We start from the raw sequence: 26,606 nt of genomic DNA on the forward strand, positions 1-26,606 counted from the left end.
GATTTTTATGACGTTTTAAATTGTTTGCGGTCTTAAGAGGAATTATTATTACATTGCACTGGAAAACGAGGGCGAGCTCTTGGAAGTAATGGAGGCCGGCGCATTAACAAAGGAGAGTCGGAGAGAGGCTTTTCTCCTAGAGACGTTCTCTAGAATAAGCTGCATTCCTCCTCCTAAATGCTTTCGTTTTTCTACTTCTTCTGCCTGAAGGGAAAAATTACATTAATACCTCTCGGTCCGACAAAACCCACTTGCGCCAGTACTGTGCTGTGCAAGCAGATGTTGCAGTACCGTTAATTTAATTAAATTTCCAAGCGGCTGATTCTTTATTTAATTTTCCGCCAGTTAGATGCACACTACGCTGGTTTAATAAAAACTATAATAAAAAGGTGTATATGCAACCTGTACGGCACAGTTGTGCAGCGGGTTGCATATCCATTTCTTTAGCGGGCGTTTACTGCGCGTTAAAATAAAAATTTATTAATTTATATAATTTTCCATTAATTAAATAAGACATAATTTTATTAGGCAGAAAAAAATTATTTTATTTTTCCATAATAAAAAGGCGTCAGGTATTTGAAAATTGTGTTTTTATTGATTTATTCATTTCCGATATATAAAATATTTTCGTTATTTACATCTTCACGACATGTCAAATGAATTAGTGCATTTTACAACAATGTAGTAGAATAGCAATTTAATCGTAACATTACATTTTTAGTACCATATTTATTTCGTTTTTCTCGGATAAATATACAGTTCACACGACAGCAGCAGCAACGCATTTCTGGTTCAGTTAGAATAAGGCTTGGGAAACAATATATTGTATTTTCACAAAGTATAGGCTGCGGGGAACACATTCATGAAGTACATATGAGAGAGCTGCACAATGAAAACGGAAAACCAATTATCATTTTATTATTGTTATTATGTTACTACCGCTCCTACCATAAAATTTACCTGTAGCACACTTACGTCAGAGATTAAAAATATTTACGTTAAAGTAATTATAACGCAAGAAAAACAGTGAGAACCATAAAAGTGTTAATCCGCGATCACGCACACAAACTGCGAGCAGGTCAAAAACGTCAATTGGAAACATTTTGTGGGTTTCGTGGGTGCTTTGCCGTCGCCGCCGAAAATAAATAAACTGAGAAAAATATATGCTCTGCTCTCTTTGCGACCTTCCCGGAGTAAGAAAAATTTCTTTGCCGTGCATGTATAAAAAGCAAAACTTTTAGGAAGAAGCTCTCACGCTCCGTATTTTTCTCCTCCACCACGAAGCAGCGCTTTTCTATAATTTTTTTCAAATTTATTTTCACATAGACACTTGAAGAGCAAACCCGCAGATCTCTCGCTCGACACAGCCACAGAAACGCTCTTCTTCCACTCAAAGTTTTATTTTATATAAAAGATTTTATTTCACGAATCTGCCGAATGTTTTTATTTTCTATATTTTCATTGAATATGGCACAGAGATATAAAAACCACGCTCACTCTCAAGAGTCCTCGCCGATTACTGAAACTCGGGAGGCGGCTCGATGGTGCACGTCGTCTCTAGGGTGTCCGACGAACTGGTCGCTGTCATCGTCAGCGAGGTCTCCTGTTCTCAGCTGCCGACACCGTTCTTGAGCGGCGTCCTTTGCAGCTCAGGGTCTTTGGTGATCTCGTCAATGGTGGCGATCGTCACGAAACTGACCTTTCCGTTCGACTTTGTAGTCAACTTCCCCGTGGACAACATCGTGGCGTACTTGCCTATGTCCTCGGACAGGCGGTCTGGGTTGCTGAAGATGGCCTCGTTTTCTGCACTCGTCCCCGGGATGCGATCGTCCTCCCGGGTGTAGTAGTGGGCGGCGTGTCTGCTGTGGGACAATGCCAAGAAGATGATGACGATTAGAATGAGCAGAACGGCCAACGCAGTGGCGCCCAGGGCTGCCAACAGACCCATTCTCGGGAGGAATCCGGCCACCAAGCTCTGGTCAGAGGTGTAGTCGCCGCTGGTGCCGTGGTTGCACCAGTCAAGACTGCCAGTGTCCAATGAACTCAGGGTCATTCCGGCCACGGCCCTGGGACTGGCACAGCGAAGGCACTCGATGTGATTCGAGTCCAGGTCGCAGTCAATCTCCTCCCTGCCCTCCTGTTTTGCGAATCTGGAAATCCAGGCAAGAATCGGGCCAATGTGGCACTGATCGCACTGCCAGGGGTTGCCCTTCAGCCTGACCATGATTCCCTCAGAGCCGCGGGCCTTGACCGCCATAACCTCTCCTCCAGCCCCCTGACCGTCTTCCGAATGCTCAAGTCTGTCCACCAGACGGTCGTTGAGGCCCCGGAATTTGTTATTAGACAGATCGAGTTCTTTCAGTTTAGTGAGAGGGGAGAGAAGTTGGGCCGGAAAGTGCTGGAACTGGTTGTAGGATAAATTCAGGAGGCGGATGTGTTCGTGAAAGACGAACACGCCCAGAGGAAGGGTGGTGAGACTCATGTTGGAGAGGTAGAGCTCCCTCAGTTTGAGCACCGCCTGCAGGACGACCTTGAGATTTTCCTGTTCAATGTGGTTGCCGCTGAGGTTCAGGGTGCGAAGGGGTTCGCCGATCGGCTCAAAGGAAACTGCTTCCAGAGAGCTGAGTTTGTTGTAGGAAACGTCCAAGGTCTGCAGATTGGTGGCGTTGACGAAGGCGTTGTTTGTGATTTTGGCGATGCGGTTTCGCGACAGGGAGAGGAATTTGAGATTGGGCGTGCTGGCGCCAAAGGTCTTATCCAAAATGACGGGCAGTTGGTTGCCGGATAGGTTGAGCTCACGCAACCTCCTGAGCTCAACAAACTCGTCCGTGCGGAGGTATTTAAACTGATTCTGCGATAAGTCCAGCACTTCCAGCGAAGGGATGAGACTGTACAAATGATCGTTGATGTTTGTGAGGCCGCACGAGCGGCACCGCAATTCACGCAGGTCCATGATGTCCTTAAACACCTCTGGGTAGAGCTCGCCGAGCGGATTGTACGACAGATCAAGATGGTGCAGCTTGTTTAATAGCAGGAAGACACGAGGGACCAGCTCCTTAATGTTGTTGTGTGACAACGTCAGCGCCCGCAACTCAACCATGTGCTTGAAAGTGTTGCTCGGCATGGAATCGATATGATTATGGTCGAGGTGCAGAGAGCGCAGCTCGACCAGCCCGCGGAAGTTTTTGTCGGTGATCTGCCGGATGCTGTTGTGCGTCAAGTCCAGCTTCTGGAGGTGCTTCAGGCCCCAGAAAGAGTGTTCGCCGATGGCGGGCACCTGCGACCGCGAAATCGTCAGCTCCTCCAGTTTTTTCAGCGACTGGAAAATGGGCCCGATAGTGAGCACGTTGTACTCGTTTTCGGGCGCCGTGATGACGAGCACCTCCGTCTCCGGGTTGAGACTTGAGGCGGGGATGGCGAGCGTCATCCGGCCCGAGTCGCACGTGGTTTGGCGCCGTCCTGATACGTCAAGGGTGCACACGCACATCGAGGGGCACGTGGACACCGAGTTGCCGCTGCCGTAGCACTCGCGGAGGGCAGCGTTGTGCAAGAGCGCGACCAGCAGCACCGAGAAAACCCTCATCTGTGAACACAAGAAAAGTAATTGTTAAAAACTGCATGAATTACTGAAATAACAAACAACTTATTTAAAAGTAAATTTTATGCTATAAATAATGACCCACAATTAATTAAAACAACTGCTAACTATTGGATATCTAAACAATTTTAAAACATCCAAGAAAACAAGCTTGGAAATGATTTAAATTCGTGTATTTCTTTTTTTCTAACTTTTCAAATTGTATGATTTCACGTTAAATGCAAATAAGAAAAATTTATTTTAATTAATTTAAACTAAGGAATATTTGAATAAATAATATTATTATAAATTATGCGGTTCAAATTTGTAATTCGCAAAAGAAAAAACAGAAAAACTTCATTGTAATGAAAAATTCCTTGAGGGCAATTTGTGTTCTTGCCAAAACAAACTTAGTCATTTCGGACTGTTTTTAAGCAGTACAAATTAGCAACTTCATAACTTTATCAAAGTTTCGAGACTTCCTGCTGCCGTATACCAAAGTTTGTTTCCTTCCGAGATTTTAGTCCGCGTGTGCCTTATTACGTATTAATGGAGTTTAATGCGACTTGTCGGCAGCGCATTTGGAGCCGGCAGCGCTCCTCCGAGTGCAATTGTTACACTCGCCTGTGCGGACGTGTCCCACTTAAACGGGAGGCGCACGAACAAACAAACTGTCTCTCTCTCGCGCGCGCTTTGTTATGAGTGAAATTAAGTGACGCCTGAGCAAAGAAGCCCGCGTCGCTCTGTGCAAATTTTGCATTCCCTTTGTGCTGGGCGAGACGCTCAGGTACACTTTTCGACCGCCGATCGATCTGGGCTGGGCAAGTTCGGCCAGTCGGCTGGATGGTGCCCGGAAACTTTGTCTTTGCGTTATCGTGTGTTTGTTTTGCCCAGAATCGTTAATTCTGCCGTTTCCTTTGTACATAGCATGTTAATTTTCAGCGCTTTGGGTTGGGATCGGAAGCGGCTCGCATTTGTGTAGCCGTGCAAAGATAAACTTTGAAATAACACGTGGAGAGTGTGGACCTAAATCAATTATGTGACAAAGCATAAATTGCCTAAAAAAAATTGCAGCCTTCAAAAAAGGGCAACGGAGATTTGAGAGATGCATTTATTCAAACAAATAATAAATTATTCTGCGTTGTTTCTTTTTCACAAATCAACCATACATTGATTTTTTTTTCACGTCTGAAATTTGTTTTGCTCAATAGAGAAGAACAATGCTTTCCAGCACGCACCAGACCGGCTACCGTGCTGGGAAAAACAACATGAAATTTCCATATCAGCTGAGCATGCAAATACGGCGCAAACACCGTGCAGTCTGTCCCAGGGTTTGCAACTGCCTGAATAAACTACACACACACGTGCTTTCATTGTGGCAAAAAACAAACGAGCACGCTCGGCAAGTGTGCCTATCGAACGCTAATCTAAATTGACTCGAAGCCATCAATCATCAAGAGCTTCGTCGATGCGGTGAACGCCTGGAGGAAAAATGTTTTATTTTTTATTTTTTATTCCCCAGCGAAAATTTTCCGTGGCCTTATTGCGAGAGCAGAATGAGCAAAGTCTTGTGATGAATGGTGCGGAAAAATTTATAATAGCGGAGAGACGAGCTGCTGGAGCACGTGGCAAGTAAAATGAATATGAGAGGGTGTGTGAAAGTCGGGGCATGCCGCATCTGATAATGCCGGGTCCCTATTAAAATTGGTCTGCGCTGCTCGCTCGCTACGTGTTAAGCCGCAAGTCAGGGAGGACGCGTTTGATTTCCAGCCGCTCCACCAGGGCCATTAATTATTTTCGTTGTAATTTACACGGAGAGGCCTCCTAAGTGCTCTCCACGTATTAAACTGAGAGGCAATTAACATGATTGGCGAGATGCAGGAAAAATTACAGCAACAGGAACAACCGAATATTAAATTTTGCATCAATTAATGTTTGAAAAAAGTTGTTCGACGGATTATTTCAATAGTTTTTTAACTCTCAATTACGAAATAAAAATGTGTGTAAGTAATTAAAAAGTGATATAAACCATCAATCAATTGTTAATTAAAAAAATTGTAAACATTCCATACTTATTTATGGGAAATAATAATTTTCAATGAAAAATTTAGCAAGATTGGTTAAAATTTTCGTTTGTTTAATTACTTTTATCTTTATCCTGTTATCTAAATTTTTGTGCAATTGATGTTATTTGCGATTAAAACTAAAACTTAGTCAACTGCGGCGGATAAGTTCTTTTTGATCTCGGAAGTTTTAGAAAAATTCTTGCCGTATTTTCCAAAAATTCCTTTTTTTTTAATGAATTAGCAATTAAATATAAACAATGTATTGTAACAATTTGGACAAATAAACAACAATAATTATTATAATTGTTCATAAAAATGTCTCATTTATTATTTGAATAAATTTTCATTTTCCATGCTTTTGAACTTATTATTTTATAATACTTTTGGTAAAGTTTTAGATTAATTTATAAAACAATTAAATTACATGAGACGAAGAACTACAAATTCTATGTTCACAAAATTAACACAATTCATCCGCGCAGTGTTAATTAGAGCCGCCAAAGGCAAAATGGGGTTTCAAATTGCGAGTATTAACTTGTCTCGAATTTCATCGTTCGCGAACTCGCGGAATTACATCATCATTGTTTCCTCTCTCGAGCACGTTTGCGAGAATTGGCGCTGCGTGTTTTAATTATTGCTGCGGAACACACACTGCTAGTTACAAATGCACATACAAGTTCCATGCAGCACAATATAAATTCCATTTGGATAAGTGAACAAGTCGAGTGCGTATGTTTTGTCAGCGGTTATTACATTAGCACACAACGTGGGTCCGCCGCCGCCGCCGCTGAATAGAGAGAACGCGAACCGAAATTAAAGTTTTCGGTCGGCAAACGCATCCAGGGATTTGAGATCGTAAAGGCGAAAATTTGCCAGTCTGGCTCGCCACAATATATTTTATTAATAGTGGACTCGGTCGGCTATAAAGCTGCCTAGGGTGGAGCTTGGGTATAAATATTTTTCACCCGCGCGTCGGATGAAATAATCTCGGCTGTCGCGCAACTCTGTGCATTATTAGCGATAACAAGCTGCTGGTTGTTGCGAGGACTTGAAAATAACGAGGGAGATCCTTTTAACAATGCTTAACAAGATCTGGGGCTATTAGATTTGCAAAAATAAGCGTTATCTTTTAAAGTATGCTTAGTAATTTAGGATAATTGAAAATCTTGACACGAAAATGTCACTTTAATGAGTGCTAACTAATGAAATAATTTAACAAACTTCACTGTCGGTTTTTCAACGTTTCTGAATGGAAAATGAAAAAAAAAATTAAATAACCAGATATATTATATAAATAGGTAAGTAAATAAAACTATAAAATATAAAAGAATTAGTATATAAATAAATAAAATAAGAAAAAAAATAAAAAAAAATTTTGAAATAAATAAAAATTAAATAAGTAAAGAAATTATAAAACAATCAAATTATTTATATATTTTATTTTATTTTATTTAAATATTTACAAATTCCTTCTAAAGTGAATAAAGCTAATTTTGAATTGCCCTGCGCTTCTCTTACAAGAATTGCGGCCCAAAATGAGGTATTATCTGAAATTTTCCACCCAAGCCGAGCCGCGAAAACCGAGCTTGACGCAAACGTGGTCGCTGCGAGCGTTGTTCACATTTGTTCGTACCTCGCAGGAACATTATAAAGAGCTCCAAATTTTTTGCCCAACGCTGGTGAGCAATAAAAACCTCCACTTTGCAGTCGGTGTAAAAGAAAATGTCAAGCGCCTCTGCTTGTTTGCTTCTCGGGTACGGAGAAGCTGCAGCACCGAATATAATTATTCTGGCGGCGCACGCTGAAAAAGGGTTAAAAAAAGCGAGCCACCTCCGAGCGTAATTCAATTCCGCAAAGGTTGGGCGAATTTTTCACTTTTTGTCGTTTGCGGCCGGAGCAAATATTTTTAATTGACTTTCGCTGTTCTTTGAAGTGCGCCAAACAATAATATCAAGAGCCGGCCTTTTTCGCTGCTCCCCATGGGGCAAATTTTTTTATTGGATCTCGTTTTTTATTTGTCAGCAAGCATGCTGGTCGAGTAGCAAATTTTTATTGATAACCTTTGCAGGGAGGGACGCGAAACTCATAATATGAACTTTTGAACTTTGACTTTTTATATTGGGTGGAGCTCAATTTTGCATAATACCTTGTAACGATTAGTAAAACGAGGGATTAAAAGCTGATGACTCAAAAGCACTCAAATTAATTACTTGCTCATACATTGTGTTGGATTTTTTTTAATATTATGTAATTATATAAAGTGCTGATTATAAATAATAAAGAAAATTGGGTGTGAAACATGAATATTTAGAAAATAAAATAAATTAGAAAAGAATGAAATCAAAGTTATTTGCATTCAACGCAATGCAGGCAGGGAAGAGGTAAAATTTTATTAATATGTACCTATTACATTAGCAAAAGTATATTTTAAAAATATTTTAAAATATATTTAACTTTTGAAAATACTATCAGCAAGCAAATCTGAATTTAATTTCATAATTTCCGAACATATGCGATTTTAACTTAATTAATATCTGAATGTTAAGACGAAAAAGTCTCTTAATGAAAAAAACATTAAAAATTTAATTATTCAGTTAATAAAATGAATAATTTAACATGCAAAACATAATTTTTCTTAGCAACAATATATGCTCATTTTTCTAAAACGAATATAACAGCTTTTAAAATGAATTGAAATATCATAACGTTGAATGATTATTTGAATTTTTATACATCACAGATCTACTTTTAACGTCTCAGTCGCACAAATAAACCCACCCAATGCCCCATATTGCCTCAGATTTCCTGTTATTCCGCTCCAAATAAGCTGCATATATCGTAGATCACCCGATTCCAGTGGAAAAAACTCGGCACAAGACAGCTCTGGGTCTCGAGACGCGACTTGCGGTGGTGTTTCCTCCGCGCGGGATCCATTAATTTCACCTCAAGCGAGAGCGGGAGAGAGAGACATGCATGTGCATTCATCTGCAGCGAAACAAGGCATGTAATTTGATTTACTTGCTGACTAACACAGAATGGCTTAGTGAATTATCCGCCGCAACCAGCCCCTTGCATGTTGCGCAAAACTAACTGAAAATCGCGTCGAAGCTTTTGTGGAATTCGCGCAAATTGGCCGCGACTAAACCAATGATTTATTACTGACGTTTTGAAACGGTGGTGAGACCACTCCGAAGCGCCATTCAACCAACTCTCTACACCGACCGTTCAATTGACGCATAATTCAATTTAAAACCGGCAAAATCACTTGAACTACCGATTTGGAAATGATTTTTCACTCTCAGTTAATCAAATTTTCTTTAGATCATTTTCCAACTAAACATTTAATTTACTCTACGAAAAGATTCATAAATCTTTTATGGTTTAAAGCCTTTTTGTAGGTTATAAAATTTCTTTGTGAAATTGTTTAATTTATGTAAAAAAATTGAAGAAAATATATAAAATTATTGCTTTTGGAAATTTCTACAGTTCCAGAAAAAAAATTGTGTGATAAAGTAATAAACTTTTCCATTAAAATCTACGCAATCAGTATCAATTTCTGCGGATTTTGAGTTTATAATGATTGGTTGAAATTTGGCACATTCCCTTGCATGAAGACGATGAGAAAGATAATTTTGTGGATTTAAAACCTACTATTGCTCTCTAATATTTATTTTGAATAACGTAATAAACGCTTCACACACCCCATCAAGGAAACGTCGAGCGAAATTCATCAACGTGAATTTAATTGCAAAAAATTTATCCGAGTTTTGCTTTTCCTACTAACAAGATGAATTTTTCACACTTCGCTTGCAGTCCAGAGTTTAATTCGCGCCGACATGGCGCAATCGTTAGGAAAAAGTGAGGCGGCGAAGTGCGAAACTTACCTTTTACGGGGGTGATTAATCGCAGTTGGAGGGACGATTCACGCCAGCGGCAGCAGCTCTTGTCGCGATGAGATCCTCCCTCGGGGGTGCATCAAGACGGAGCCTGGAACAGAAAACAACGTCGCGCGTTTTTATTGCACCCTCTCTCAATCCGTCGTTCTGCACAGTGCCAGGCACTACCCCCGACATTTTTATTTTCACGACAATCATTAGCGGTCTGCACTCGAAAGAAAGAAGAAATTTTAGCTTAAAAATCAGGACGACTTGTTATTTTTCCTGCTTTTTAAGGGGAAGGTTCTCGATTCCAATATGCAATTTTGCGCCCATAATGATTTGTGATCACGAAGAGGGTGATTTTCATGTGAATTATTTTTGTGTGTGGCCGATCGAGGGCTTGGATGGTCGTGCACGTGAATTATTATTACCCATTGTTGGACGAATTCTGTGGTGCATAATTTTTACGCTCCGTGACTAGAGTGGCGGCGGATCACGAAATGTCGTGTGTTTTTATTCCAAGGAAATAATGCAGTATTTTGTTTTATTCTTGGATGGAATATTTTATAGGAAATTGATTCATTTTATTTTATTTTTGTAGAAAAAATCAGGTTGCAGAGATTTTACTGCAAAAAACAGAAATTAAAACTAACGAACGTGATTTTTTTTTCTGAGAAATCGCACCGGGAGACCAAATTAACAACCAACCCCTTTTTTTTGCCTTTGTCCTGTTTGCACGCAAGGTATGCATGAAAAATGGCAAGGAAATAATTGCCAGGCACCGCAAATTTAGTAGAGCATGTTTGTGACACGTACCGCCTGCCCTTTTTCCTGCATCGCCGAAAGCAATCCACAGAGCGGCCGCACCTATTCGCCACCGGCCCTTTTGATTAATTTTGCAGCTCGCGTCCCGCTTGGCAGGTGTGTAATTACGGAAATGAAAAGGGGGCGGCTGCATTAAAAGTGCATAATGTCCCGCTGCACTTGACATCGGAATGGCATCCATAGATCAAAAGAGTTCTCTCTCGTCGCCCAAGGGCACTTTTCTGCCCTGCTGACATTTACATAAGACAACCACAAACAGATATGGCAATAAAGTGCACAGCTGAATGAAATGAATCTTTTTTTGCGAAATGAGATGAACCCGACTTTCCTTTGAGGGCAGGTTTTCATTTTTCAATAAACCACTGCTCGAATTCTTTGATCAACCCTATTTTTCGATACATTTAAAATGGGAATTTCAAAATATATCTGTTGAGGAAATTAAATTATATTTAGAAAAAAAGTGAAATAAAAAAAGGTGAAATTCTAAAATACTACTAAAACTACAATGCTAGAGTAAGTTGAACTTTTTTATTTTTTTAACTTTTTAAACGATTAATATTTAAAATATTAATATTATCCAAATAATTTACTATTTAAAATAATATTATATTTTATTATCTTTAAATCTTATTTTTAAAATAATATTCTTTTTATTCTAATATAAATTATTATAGAATTTTCACAAACCAACAAACAATTTAATTGATGAGAGGTATGATTTATAAATAAGCAATATGTTTTAAATCTAATTTAAAAATTTGCATGGATTTATTAATCTTTAGATATTTAACAAAATAATTCAGATATCCTCTAGTTCCTCTACTCATGTGCATTAATTATCACAAAACCATCACTTTCATTTATAACTCATAAATTTAGCTTATTTTATTTTGAAGGATTATTAATTTTTGTAATTTACTTCATTCACCCAAGAACAAACATATTTCCTAATCTGATTGAAATTAATAATTTGACAATGCAGAAATTGGTTTAGCAAAATAAATAAATAAAAATAAACAAATCCCAATAGCTCATTTTCAACTTGAACTCTGGAAAATTTTAACCTCGCAACAATACGTGCAACTCGCTACCACTTTTCTCCCAAACGATAAATTTCAACACTATATTTGCCAAATGAAATATTACTCGGACTTTGCCAAAAATTGACAGCCGACTCCGGCACATGCAGACAATTTGTCGCAATGCCGTACAATCATCCGCTTCTCCCTCTCGCACACCCGATGGCTTGTTGATTGAGCATTTAACCAAAACCACAGCAACTGCCCAGTTTAATTTTGAAAATTTGAAGCTTGATCGCGTTTGCGGTCCGAGTGTGGTCATGGGTTGGATGCATTACGGACGAACCCCCTCGCCCACATATATGCAACCCCATCAGACGGTTATATTTGACATGTTTATTTGCAGCGGTGGAGGCGTAATTACATCTCGTTGCATCTGCACCGTAACTGAATCTGTCCGTCCGGCCGTGTTCAATATCAGAGCACCGCAGACATGAGCAATATTAACTCCTTGTTAAATGTATAAATCAGCCGTGCGAGAGCTCAATGATGTCAGAATGAAATAATCGTCCTTCGGCATCCTTAATTTGACTCTCGCTTTGATAATAAATATTAATAAAATTTATTGAGATCATTTTCTCTGTGGCTTGAAAAGGCTCTTTTGTGTTTCTCGTCTGGCCAGTATAGTTTGTTCTCCCCTTGCAGTGAGAGTGAATCAGTCCGAGAGCGAGAAAGGACTCATGACTCTCTTGCCAAATTGTCCTCTTTTTGTTGCGGGACGTAAAAAGTTTATGTGCGCCGCCTGCTGCGGTTTGGGTGGATGAATTTCATTCAAGAGAAATTGTACCAAGAAGATGGCTGTGACTTAAAAAGTAAAAATGAAAATTTCATAGGACAGTCTGTATCTCATTTAATTGGCGAAGCGAGAAGATCGTAAAAAAGTATGAATTTATTTTCTGCAGCTGCGGCCAGTTCATAGAAGCCTCTATTATTTTTCAAAATGAAAACTTTAAATATTTCATACAACTAATTTGAAGTTAAATATTTTATCCTAACACCGTGTAATGTTTTTATGCAAAATTAAAAATAAATTGCAAATAAAATATTTTGAAAGCAGAAAAGTTATTTAAAAATAAACAAAAGTAAAGCAGCTTATTAATTTTTTTTTAAATTTTTCATTAATAAAACTGATTTTTTTTAAATAATTTTTTCAAATTAAAAAAAGTACTTCTTGATTAATTTTTTTAAATTAAATTTTAAATGTATACTCAACTTCTTAATTTAATATTTAAAAAAAAAATTAATTTGATTTATAAAAATACTTTTTTCTTATAACTAAAGGTACAAATGGAAAAAAGTTTTGATATCAATAAATATATTATTACTCAAAAACCTATTGTAAGAAATTTTTTTGAATAAAATTGAAATTATTTAGTTAACCACATGTCAATTGTTTATAAGCCAAACGGCAAAATTCATAACGGAAATAACGAAACCTTTAAAGGAATGTTCTCATCTTTCTTTGTCTCTCTCGCACGCACGCACTTCCCATTTTATCGCCTCTGGAATACTTGAATGTGTTTTATTTTCGCTCTCTCTTCCAGAGATGGATGCGTCCGCCCGAACCGGACAGGGCGATAGCCACACAATGGACTGCCGGCGATGTGCACCACGTACATTAATGCAGATGAGGCAGCCGCACGCGTGAGCACGTGATGCATCATCGGCGTGCCAATCTCGCGCCCGCCGAATCGACACCGCAGCCAGAGTGCATTGACCGTGGTGTGTATTTTGTACACAATACGTGTTTCGCCATGCGGGGGTGAAGACAAAACAACCTCATCAGCGCGGTCTGCCGACATTGTCTCCGAGAGTTGCCACCGACTGCGGGCATTTCGATTACGATCGTTGCGATAAGTATCCAACGACACACAATTGACGCTCGTTTCAAATACAAGGACCATTGTCGCTCGTCTCGCCGTCTGAACGGAGCAGGATGAATTACTACTTTTTAACCAATTTTTTTTTAGGATAAAAATTTCGTGGATAACATCCAGACCTCTGCTAATTTTAAAAGTCGATAATTTTTATATGCAAAATAAAATAACAAAATAGCAGAATTTTATCTACTATTGTCACAATGCTTTATTGCTACATTTTTCAATTTTATTCCTTTCAATAGGAAGATATTTATTTCAAACGATTTATAAGACCACAAAATCATACTGCATCGTTGGAATCAATTTAAACATCATTTATATTACAGTTTCTTTGCAAAAATTTGCTTTTTTTAAGTTACAGTGCTTTAATTTTCAATTGTTGCCGTTTTTTTACAGATCAGAAATCAAAATTGATTGTTTAAATGCAGAGGACTAATTTCAATTGAATTTGAAGAAGGATAGAATTCAAATCTGGTTTTGTATCAATTAATTCCATAAATGCAAGCGGAGACTTCAAGCGATTCCGTAACACTTCAGGAAAGGTGTTGATTTTGAAAAGCCCTCAGCACTCAGTTTGCACGTTCAATACTCGCAACCTGCCTGTTCTTCATCGATGATTGGATGAACTCTAGCTCTGTGAATATTTGATTAATCTGGGCCGTCTCTTTCTGTTTCATCCATTGATGCGCGCAGGGTGGGATCGGTTATTAAAACGCACGGCTTTTGACTTTGTGCAGCCCTCACAAATAATGAAAGGCGTTGTTTGACGTCAAAATAACCTATGAGTGCCTCCGATGAGTCTATGTTTTTAATGAAAATGGCTTTGAAATCGCAAGTAAAAAATATCAAAAGCAGCAATATTGAAGTCGTAATAAATTCAAAAGGGAGGATAAATTATTATATTTTTCGGATCAAATATTCAACATCGTTTTTAAGGGATAGTATTTTATTACAAAAAATGTAAATTCTAAATTGAGCTTGCTATTTTTTGGAAGTCTGTTTCCTTATGAGAAGCCGTCAGAGAACTTTATCCCTGGAAAGGAGAGAAAATATCCGGGCTCATTACATTTCAAATTTAAATCCACTTGGCTGTTTATACATTATTTTAATATTTAGATTGCACGAAAAGAGCGTTTTCTAGCGAATTGCCGAGCCGCGAGAGGAATGAAAAAAAAACTCGGGAAAAATTGGAGCGAGTGACGCTCTCTGTGCTGATGAAGCAGCCGACGTGCTTTTTCGTTTGACAGGATTTTTTTTCAGCTGAGCGATAGTAGATGAGCTGTCTAAACATTTCCACAGCACGGTTTGCTCTCGCGTGAAATTCTCTCACCACATTAAATTTAAAATTATAAAATTCGCACTCTCACCCCGCGCACTGCACGCGGTTATCACCACTTTCCACTCTGCTGGAATGACCGACGCGTGTATAAATAAACCAACCATCCGAGGCACAAATTTAGTGCTTTCCGAAAAAGAGAGGAAAATAACGTTCTAGATTTCCCAAGAAAATAATTATTCCCATCTTTTATTCATGACGCGCGCGGGGAAATTGTGAACGCGAGCGCGCGACTGGCGTCATAAACTAATATTTCATTCTGCAACATTTTTATATTCGCATCATGGAAATTGGTGGGTATTGCGCTAAACGGACGAGACAGGCAGGAGACGCGTGCAAATTGAATATTTTAGCATGTCATTTGTATCAATTTCGCGGACAAAACGGCCCTTTTGTCGACGAGCTGCTTGTTCTCCCGCTGGCTCTTTTCGTGGGGTTTTCATGAAAACAATTTCAATTTACAAAGGGATTTGTCTCCTTTATAGTGATACAAACGAATGGGGCTTTACTCCTTTATGAGGACATCGGCCAAGAGATTTTCAATATACAATCCCGCCTGCTGCAAATTGAAGGGATTTTCCGATATAACATATTCTATATCAAAGCATTCTGTTCACAATCGATTTTGAAAAATTTGGATCCTCTTATTCAGAGTTGCTTTGAAAGACTATTCAATTACAAAATGGAAACATAAATCCGGTTTCAAATGTATAAAAAAGTGCTTCTGCTATTATATTAGACATATATACCTATTTTTTTAAACGTTATCACAATTTTTTCATAAGATAAATTAATTTTATCTGTATTTAAAAGTATTTTTTTTTTAAATTGATTTGCTTAGATAATTGTTTATTATAACATATTTATAATTTTAATTTATTAAGACATATTTCTTAAATTTTAATATTAAAGTTGAAGCCAGTTAAATTTATAAAGAAGTTGCACAAATAATTGTTATAATAATTTTACAATTATTCATCATGAGTATGTTCTTCCATCTGGTGCAATTAATGAAATTATTTTCTATATTATTAAAGAAAAAAAAGAAAAGAAAATGAAAGAAAATATGAAATGCATGTTGCCAAGAAACTTTGATTGTTCCCAACTTCCTCAAGAATTAATTACCATTCGCTTTCATTTTTCAGCCCTATATATATTTCTAAAAACAGAAATTATAATAAGATAAAAGATTGGATTTTTACAGCGGAAAAAAAGGAAAAACGGGGCCAAAAAATAATCTAGCCGCTGGAGAAATTTATGGTGTGCGGAAATAGAAGTTTGATTCGCTTATCCTCTCTTTCTCTGCGAGTAGAAGAAACAATTTTGACCACGAAAAAAAGAGATTTGGGGCCATTACTGCGTGCATACCACACGCCAATAAAAAAGCAGGGCGTAATTTCGAGTGGCACAAGGGAAGTAATCAAATTCTATTGCGTGATTCCGAACAAGAAATAGAATTGAGAGAGAGAGAAAAAAAGTCGACACTGCTGGGCGAGCCTATGGATTTACGACTTCATTCCGATGTCTTGATTTAATGGCAGTGGGCGCTGCTTAACGAGACGTCCCGAATGCAAATTGTGATTTTCATAATAATGATGTGTTGATCTGAAGGTTCGTGTAAATAAAAAATAATGATTGGTTAACAAGCAGGATTGAGAGCGCCTTGTCAGTAGCGCTTGTAATTATTCCCGACCGCTCGAAGCCGAGTAAAAAAAATATTTATAACTTCCTGAACAACTCATTAAAAAAAGGGTGTCCTGTTTTACATATTTGCACTTATAAAAGCAGACTTATTCACTTATTTGATTAAAAATACAAAATAGGCATAAAACTCTAAAAGTCTGTAAGTACAAATAAATAAATTCAATTAAATGCCTAATCACTTAATCAGAAAATGTCTGCTTACACTTTGGTAATTAAATATTAAACCTGGGACTTATTATAATAGAAAAGAATAAACCAAACAGCTCCTTGTTCATGAGCTTTTGAGCAATTCATCTTCGTAAAGATTTTCATTAGATGCTAAAATATATATACAAAATTGAATTATGTAAACTTGTTTTGAGAGAGAAAAATGATTTGAATTAAATATAATAAGACAAGAATTTATTAGTCTGCAAAAAAATTTATTTATAATAGAACATCAAATAATTTAATTATAGTTTTATAATTTATTATAAAAAATTATAAAATAAAAATAGTATCATTAATACACAACTTTTAATAAAATATTTTTTATTTTAAATTGCTTAAAATTTGCGTCATAATGATTTATTTACCTGATATTTTCCAAATAAAATAAGCAAGCAAGTCTGTTGTTAACAATACAACCAAAATTATTAAAGTGCGCTCTTTAGTGATTCTGGTTCTGCTAACACACATTATGTAAAATTCAATGGATGTTTTGATTGGAAACCCACCCGTGTGTGTTTTTGCCATAGTTTGTGAAAATGATGAACAACACACGCGATAATTGTATCACAAGGGAATGTGTTTTATTGCCGGCAAGCCGCACAATATATTCACGGAGAGAGCAGGTGTATAATTAATAAAGCGAGCCCATTCAAAAGAGCCCAACCTAAAATCAGCACCTCTCACAACAGACACCGCCGAGCCCCTCATAATTTCGACACCGGCGGGCGTTTCAGGGGCATATCTCGTTATTATTATTATTATTATGTGCGCACAAGAGAATTTCTCGGGATGATCATTTCATCGCCCGAGAGTGCGGCGAAGATGACAACTCTGGCGAATCCCTCGAGGCAGAAATTCAAACAATTAAGTGTTTTCTCGGAATTCAGTGAGAATTAATTCAGCTTGTGGAGGCGAAATAATTGGGTTGATTACTATTATTTTGTGAAATAAGAAGAGCGCGTGTTCTTAAAAAATTAAGCCCGCGATGAACATTCTTTGGGTTCGTCACAGTTTTCTTGGAACAATTTATGGTTTGAAAGTTGTTATTCCTTTGCGGGTAAATTAAATAAATTTTTGGTCGACTTCCGAATAAAATGATTAAAGCCGAATAAATATTTACAATGAAGTAAAAAAAAGGAATGTTCACCGGTTTTCTTTTTATCAGAACGCAAAACACAGAAATGAAAACTCTGGTATTCAAAATTGATTTTAAGGAAAAATCTTTTGCATTTTCAGTCCTTGGTATTTTTTTTTTGGCCATCATTGATATTCATGCCAGTGCCCACACAGGAGTTAATAAACAAAAAAGATCCTTTGAGAGTGCGCTTTGAGTATCTCACCTATTTTTAATTAAAAAAGCCTCAAACACAAGTTCAAAGAGAACATTTGAGAAGAACTACAGGCCGGTGCGCAAGTGCGGCTGCGCTTTTTCCTTTAATGAATAAATTTGCAGGAAAATTATGTTTTCACAGCACAAGCGTAACAATAGAAAATTATGTAAAAATTGGTAAAAATTTAATTGTTTTTTCTTCAACGTGAAATAAAAAAAATCTCCAAAGTGTCAGACGTGATTTTTCACAGAAAAACCACCATTGAAACAAAGTATTTTTTTTTTAAATTTATTGACAAAGAAGGGGAAAAAAATTTTGCCTTGTACACAAAAATAAAAACTCGCTTTTCATGGAAGAGGAAAAATTGAGTTTTATGGGTGGTGGAGGGTTCAAATTATTAATGCCTTTGTCTCACCAACGGTCTCTGCTTGAACTTGCCAACGAATTTTCTCTCTCTTTGACAAACAAACAGGAGCCCTGAGAGCTACGATTATTCGCTTTTAGCGGCGCACTCTTGTCGACGGCTGCCGGCGTCTTTTCATTTTCCAGCGAACGCTGCTCTTTCATTATAATTTCAGTATATATTGTTAAGCCGGCAAAAGCAAAATTGTTTGCTGAAACAATCCGCTGCTCCCACAGACAGCTAAACTGCGTGCACAAGGAAATCCGGCCAGGGAAGCCACAAATTGTTGAAAGCTTTGATGCTTTCAATGCTATTAAATCGAAACGGGGGATTTAAAATGCAAACTGATACATAGTATCTGGACTAAAAAATAAAGAATAAAAGTCAGTTAAGCTGATTAACTGTATTTTTCAGAAGGAATTGAATAAAATACAGAGGTAAAATGATTGCAAAAATCAATTTCGATATGGGAATAAATTAATTGTAGAATTGATTAGATTGACCTATATATTCAATCAAATCAATTTATTGTAAAGCTGGCTGGTTAATTGACTTGGCTAACTCGTTCAAAATGCGTCCATGGCCAATGCAAAGTATTATTTTACAATTAGTAGAAAAATTGGTGATTTGAATTTAAATTCGGCTTTTCCTCGATGGGTTTTTGTGAGTTTTTATTGTTTCAGAAAAATTCACAAAAACCAATCGAGGAAAAGCCGAATTTAAATTCAAATCACCATGAATCAACCCTCGATCGTGAACTTCTACTACAAAATTAGTAGAAAAATTGTTTGCAGCAGTTTAGTTATACTGGAAAATGACAGATTCTTGATAGAAGTTTGTTAGTTTAATTGCAAAAATAATGATATATAGATTCTTTATTTTTTATTTTTCATAAAAACGATACCATAAAAAATCTAGATAAGTAATTCTGTTCAAATAAAACAATATGCAACTCCCAAACGGAGAAACAATAAACAAATAGAACATCCACCAGCAGCACTGCTGGGAAATCAGACCTAGAGTGTCTATATCCCTGTGAGAAAAGCAGCGCGCATATCCATATAATCATTTGACCTGGAAAACCAACCACTTTAAAAAGTTCAATCCGATCCGCTGCCTGCCAAGTGGAACGCGCGCGGCTGCAGACTTTTCTAAACACTCTCGGTCGCCTGTGTAATGACGAGGGACGAATACAAAAAGAAATTGATGTCGGTGAACTTCAGCTCGTGTCAGAGATCAATATAAAAAAAGCATAATAATTATCTACGACATCGCCGAGCATGCAATAATGAATGGGTGTTTGCTCGGCAGGTGAAGCGGCCGGAAGTTGGCACCGACAACGTGCGTCCGAGGGCAGAAACGGAAACGGACATTAATCGGGATGCGTCGTGCGGTCACCGCAAAAACGATTTTCAGCCTTGCCCGTTTGATTTTGGCTCGCGCGTTTCCCAGGGTGTTGGATTTCGGCCGGTGTATGATTTTCAATTTCCTGCTCCGATAAGCAAATTGGGTTTGCTACTCTCGTCGTGCACAAGCACCAAAACACGCTCACAAAGCAAACAGGGTACGTGCGTACGACACGCGCATTCAAATGTTGAGCGTTCTCAAAGGAAGACATCCCGGAGCTAATTTTCAGACTGTGTTTTTTGTGTGTGTTATACAATCACTAACAATATAACATTCTTTCATTTGCATCAAATAATATTATTTTGATGCAATCCATTAGGAAACTGGAGTCTGAAAAACGAGTTTTCTTATAAAATGTAAAATTATATGATTATATTACTATGTGGATAATAAATTATATTAAAATAATAATAATAACTTTATAAGAAAAATTTTGTTTGCTGTAAGTAACAGAATATAATTAAAGTCAGAATAATCAAATAAAAATGGAGAAAAAAATAAAAATTTATATTAAATATTAAAATTATAAAAAAAATGCACTTTAAGTCATGTTCAGGTCACGTTATAAAATTAAATATTTTGAAATTAATCTATAATAAAATAAGAGCAATAACAAATACTTCCAAATAAAGGCTAACGATTTCTAGCCCCATTCTTTGTTCAATTGTGCTCCGACCCAGAGGTCACACTCATTCCTTGCTGCTCTTGACAGCTTGAGTACGCCATCCCCTTTAAGGAGAAAAATCCGAAACACATGACCTTATCTTCATCTTTCCCGTTTTGTCCCAGCTCACGCAAAAACACGGTATGTTATTAAATGTTTGACAGCAGTATTACCATTTCCTGAAAAGACTGAATATTATTTATATCGATCAACCTTGTTTTCCTGTTCTGGTTTAACACGAGCAATATTCGCACCTTGAAAATCATTTTTTGAGACGTGCGAGAGTTCTTTGACACGGAAAAATCGGAGCAGACACATTTTGTGCCCATCAGATACGAAGTGACGACGACGTACGAGGGACAAAACAACACATTATTTTCATTCGTTAGCTTCTTCCCAGACAAACGTACAACTTCCTTCCTGACAAACAGACTCATTTCTGCTCGGCCTTTTTGCCACAACTTTTGCAGGGCGAATTTATTAAAAGTTTTGTTTGTTTCCAGATTTTGTCCGCATTTCTTCCAATGGGTCAGCGGAGAAGAGGAAAAGTTTGCTTGGGGATTTGCGAATTCAGGGCTCGTCAGAAAGTTTTCAAGCACGGCGCTCCACGTAGAAAATTACAAAGATGGTGGGCAAGTGTAACGGCAAAAGAAGCGAAAGGTCCTGTCAAAAATTTGCCTCTTCCTAGGCGTAATGAATTTTCCTCAGCGGACGACGGCTTGTGCATTTTGATTTCCAGCACACGTTTCTCTTTCAGCAGCAAGTTGGGTTTCCAGGCTGCGGCTTCGCCAAAAGTCTCGGGGTTGCTACGGTTTCGAGCTTTACCTTTTTAATTATCCCGGCCTTACTGACCGTCGCCGCTTAATCTACGTAACAACGAAAGGCTTAATTTTAAGTGAGCACTTCCAACTTTGGATTAGAAGTGTCTGGTCCTTGTTAGAAACGGATAAACCCATTTCAATTATCAAAGTAACTCTGCATTTGATTTTTATAATTTCAGATAATAGGACAAAATTCGAGCAGAAATTTGCATTTTGTGCTGTTGCAAATGCATAATTTCTTGTATTTAAGTATTCTAAAGTAATGAATGTATTCCACTTGCGCGAAATTTTGTATGATGATTTATACAGATGTTTCTGGTTTACTTTAATTAGGTGGCGCACAGCAGGAAAGATGTAAATAAATGCACTGCAGTGGCTATACGAAAATTGGCTCTTCTGCAAACCTCCAGAGCCAGACCTTTTTTTGTTTTGTTTTGATGTATTCAGCATTGAAAGCAGCACAAGCTTTTATTACTGATTAGGATAGCATCTTGTTAAGTAAGTTTTAAATTTAAAACCCAGTAACAATTTATTAATTATTAAATTAAAGTGAACGTTTTCTGGCACTTGGTCTGTCTAAAACTCCAAGGAAAACCTGACACCATGAAATACCTTTTAAAAAGAGCACCTATAATTTTAAGTGAAAGTGCTGCACATAAAGTTGAAGGCTTCTTTGCATTTTACCACACTGCATTAGCCGAGCGAGGGCTGCCTGCAGCAGCAAGTGAAATTTCTAGCACTCTCAGTGGCAGCAGCCCTTTTAATAACTCTGACGCACAAGCACCGTCCGTTCTTAAAAGCTCAACCGGCGTGCACAAGTGAGTTTGTTGTGTTCGCAGCAGTGCAGGGGTAATTTACGCCGACAAGCACGAAAACCGCCGTAAAAGTGGCAGCATTCTGAAGATTACGGAGTCGCCAATAAAAAGGCTTGTTTGCATGACAAGCGCCGGGGCTAATTTAGGCGAGTGCCGTGGTCTGTAAGGTGCATTTATTTGCTTTCAGGGCCTCTTGAGAAGCTCTTGAGAACCTCCCGCGCGCGGTGCATCAATCATGCAGAGTGGTGCTCTGCTTTTTGGGGCTGTTTTTGGCCGTGACCGAACGAACACTGCTGCGATATGAGTTATAACTTCCTGCCGGCTCATTTTCCCAAATGTTGAATCGCAGCCAGCAGGCCGACGCGCTGAGCTGATGTATTATTTCAATTTCTCCTGCGGTGTGACGGCCACAGATTATTTCACACGAATTTATAACTGCTTAGTGTATCGAGGGAGTAGAGGGCCTTTATTATTTTTTTAATAAACTCCCACGAATAGTCCAAAGGTTAATGCAGTCATCTTTTTATCCTGAAACACTTTGCAGCCATTTTTATCTCTGGCAGAAAATTTCCGACACACATACAAAGGCCATGGTCTGGCTCATAAATAATTTTGGGCCTTTTTGGGGAGGACAAAATACAGGTAAAAATTAACCAGAACTGTTGCTGACTATTTAAAAATTTAAATTAATTCTTTTTAACAAATTTTTGTTATATACAACAACTTTGAAGGTAAGATTTCTGATTCTATTGACAAATTTTAACAATGAATTAAATATTCATGCTTCCTTCCCTCTTGACCTCTGAACCAGAGGCCTAAGGAGTTGTTATTGATCAAAGCTTTTGTCTCTCACTGTCGCAATGCATCACAATCCCAATTAAGGTTGCGAAATCACGACCCCAAGTCTCTGAGCACTTTTGCGCGCACATTCATTTCCATACATTAAAGTCGTATAGAGTCTCGAGGAGCACAAAACACAGGACGAAAGCACGGAGAATAATAATTGTTATCTCTAATTACATTACTTCTTCCTTTGCTCAAAAAGCTGCAAAGTGGGATATATATTTCAGTCTCTCTCGTTTGTAGAGTTACGCATTCGAGAAATTGACGACGCCTACGCGCGTTAACCTTTCATCTGGGACTGTTGAGACAAAAACACCTCAACCGAAATCAGAGCGAGTGAAAATTATAATCCAGATTACTGTGTCTGTGAGATGCATTGAGGAATGCGAACATGTAATGTGTGAAGATATTTCCACTTTCGGTTTCTCATTAATTATAATTTTGACATTTACGGTTGACATTTGGTAAAATTGTGTGAAAGGCGATATTCAGTTATGTACATTAAAACTTTATACTAGAATACATAATAAAAGTTAACATAAAAGTCAATTAAAAATTAACAAAGTCAATTAACTTTTAAATAAAATTTATATTTTTTTAATTTCAAAATAAAATATTTTCATAAACTACGATTATATGATTATGTTTATTTTAAAATTGTAATACTCTTTGAATATCTGACGACGCTAATTGTTTAGATGAGAGTCTTCAACCAGAATTTAGCAACTTCTTTTTTAATAATATTGCGTCAACTGAAAGCATAAAAAATACATTCGACACATTTAACATTGAGCCAATATTGATACTGATTAAAAGGGGAGGATACTTTGCCATTAATTAAACCCTTGATTAAAACATTAGAGGAAAATTTGTCAGCCAATCCCCTCCTTAATGAAAGTAATTGCGAGCGCAAACTGAGCCTTTTTTATTTGCTTTCGAATGGCATAGCATATAATTAAATCAATTGTTTTTCGATCGTGTACGATGAGAACGCTTTTAAAATTAACTACGGGGCTGGTATTATAAAAAATAGCTTCATCAGCTGGCGAGTGTTTCCAATGTTTCCGCTAATTAAAGCTGCATTAGGTAAATTGCAAACGACAAATTAAAACGACCGGTATATATGTTGTATGATTGCAAACACGATTGCTAGTTAATATTCAGTGGTGGCAAATTCACTAGAGACGTGCGAGATGGATTGTTTGTTTTGCGCGCCGCTTCATAATGGATCGAGCATGCATGAGAGCAAATTTAAAAGGCTCATCACAGAGGCGGGATGAAAAAGCTATGCAAATCTAATTAAATATTAATGCCTGCGCAAAGTTCCACTTGAAATTTTGTTCGTTGGGGAAAATAAGAGAGAGAGGCAAAACTTTTTGCCACAGAGAGCAGACGAGATATGGCGTGTTTTGTTGCAAAATTAGTGCGGGCGGAAAATTGATTTCGAAACTTGTGGATAAATATGCAAAAACACCTGCTCGACTTTTTCATTTTTTTATTCTGTAGAGGAGAAATGAAGAGGATAACGGACGAAATAAGAAAAGATTGAGATGTAATGGAGAAGGAAGGCTAAAGTTTGTAATTTAGTCTCCAATAGCTAATCTCCTGCAACCTACGCTGGAAATTTTACCAAAAATATTAAACTATAAAGCTCAATATTGAGCGAAGTTTTGATACAAAAATATTAAATACCTTTCCAAAACATTATTTCATTTTAAAATATTAAAAAATATTTATTCTGGCATTGAAAATTTAAATAAAGCCTAAAAATATTAATAATTCCAAATCCAATAGGCAGTTAACCGATTTCAAACTGGCCGAGCATAAAACTCAAAGAAGTGTAAAGCTTCAAGTTGATAAGGTAATTGCTCCCCAATTTCACAAATCACACAGTCAGATTCTAATCTTGGAGTCTCTCCCAGGACACTTGCCGCACTTAAAACCACATTTTCGAGTGGAAACGCAGTAAAAAATGTTCATGGCTGATAAAAAGCCGGTCGAATGGCTGTTTCTGGAGCTTCTTTTGGGGTAAAGAAGTGTGAAACGCTCTAGAAGAGAATCAACAGCCCCTCTTGCTGCCTGCCGCGCGCATTATCTCATCTGACACAAAACGCTGCATGTGGCGTTTTCCTCTGAAAGTTTCTCAAGTTTTCTGGGCCGCGGGACCTTATCCCAAAATAAAAGTTTTACACAGACACACACGCATGCCTATAAATTATATGCTCCGTAGTTGCCCTTTTTCTCTTTTCCGCAAAACAAAACTGAGCTTGTATATATTTTGTATGGCACTCTTTGTACCCAGTCAGTTTGCGGAGGAAAAACTCGAGTGGTGAGAGAAACGAGCAATATTTCATTTTTCTTTTTGACAGCCTGATTGCTTTTTTATGCTTCAATAGAGTCAGAGCTTAGCACGTTTTGCCTTTGGAAAGAGTAATTGAATGTTGTTTTTCGCCTCTTTGAAATATTATTCACCCTCAGCATATGAGGTAGCTGAATTAACAGGTGTATAATTTTTTTATATATTTCCTCTTCAATATTTGAGAGAGGGAATGTTTGCATTTAATTAAGCAGACAATTTACAACTTTATTTGAGTTGAGGCAATTTTCAATTTTAAAAGAAAGCAAAAGGGAAATTAAATTATTTTAACAGACGTTGAGGCCCAAAAACCATTTTCATTATGCAAAATGTGAATTTTTTATATAATATATATTTGCTCGGTAAAACTCCAGCTTCAGCGAATATGTTGAGAAAAAGCATTTTCAATTCGCCACTCAACTTTATGAAGTGCCAATCAAAGTTACAAAAAAGGATAAATTGGGGAGTAGAGCGCGCCGTGTTTACTCTTCGCTAACGACTGCTGCCTCTAAAAACAAATATACCCGGTTTATGCAAGATCGAGAGGGCTGCTGAGCTAGAATAAAATAATGAAAACAAGCAAAATTCGCGTGGTTCAAGTAGAAATTTGCTTAATCCGAATCACGCAAAAGCAAATAAATAAAATCAGACGTGTTTCGCGGAACGACGCAAATAATTTACCAAGAGTGGCTGTTCAAATGAAGATGCGGTTTCCAGTTAGGGAGCAAATAATATTCCCAACCAAGAGAGAACGAACATATTTAATCAACCGCACGCTTTCGGTCGGGGAGAAAATGGCAGCCGTTTTCCCCCAACGGAATCAGAAAAATCGAAAGAGCTCAAAATAAATAACAAGACTTGGCACGGTTTGAACTGTCATGCATATGCGCTCTCGTTTAATAATAAACCGGGAAATTAACAAAAGTGACAACCACGAAATGGTGGTGCTGCCCAATGTGTGTGATGTGGATAACGAGACCAAAGTCACGTCAATTTGTTGCGCTGTAACTAATAAAGAAAGGGAGAAAAAACAGAGAGCACTTATTTGTTGTTTTCCAGCGTGTCACACATGTCAAAATAACTAACCAGCCGTGAAAAATGTGACAAATTGCCAATTTCTGTGTCATGTTCGGAAAGGGCAAGCTGAACGTGCTTCATTAATTATCCACTTGTATAATAAGTGAATTTTTTTTGTATTGTACATTTCAATAATGGTTTAAATTTTTTTATTATTTCCATCAGTTAGTTGAATGCAAACTGCACAACACTAAAACATGAGCGACGACGGAGAACGCTGCTTGTCGTTTTAATTTTTAATCATTGCACACTTCCACGCTTCATTATTTACCAAATGAGCTAATTGAAGTTTCTAGATAATGGATAATGTGCATTAATAATTAGATTTCATCTC

At 37.5% G+C, this 26,606-nt stretch overlaps 1 protein-coding gene across 1 annotated transcript in view; it reads right to left on the reverse strand.

Moving 5' to 3' along the window:
• Positions 1–581: 581 nt before the first annotated feature.
• The window catches only part of LOC132197665 (platelet glycoprotein V-like), a 66,747-nt gene continuing 40,722 nt past the window's right edge, over positions 582–26,606 (reverse strand). Inside the window, exons 3-4 of the mRNA XM_059621089.1 lie at positions 9,528–9,630; positions 582–3,583 (exon numbers count right to left, since the gene is read on the reverse strand). Coding sequence (XP_059477072.1) covers positions 1,610–3,583 — 1,974 coding nt within the window. The 5' untranslated portion in view covers positions 9,528–9,630 and the 3' untranslated portion in view covers positions 582–1,609. The remainder of the gene's footprint in view (positions 3,584–9,527; positions 9,631–26,606) is intronic.

Source organism: Neocloeon triangulifer, unplaced genomic scaffold (genome assembly GCF_031216515.1).
Source record: "Neocloeon triangulifer isolate White Clay Creek 2 clone unplaced genomic scaffold, ASM3121651v1 ptg000012l, whole genome shotgun sequence".
Taxonomy (NCBI): Eukaryota; Metazoa; Arthropoda; class Insecta; order Ephemeroptera; family Baetidae; genus Neocloeon; species Neocloeon triangulifer.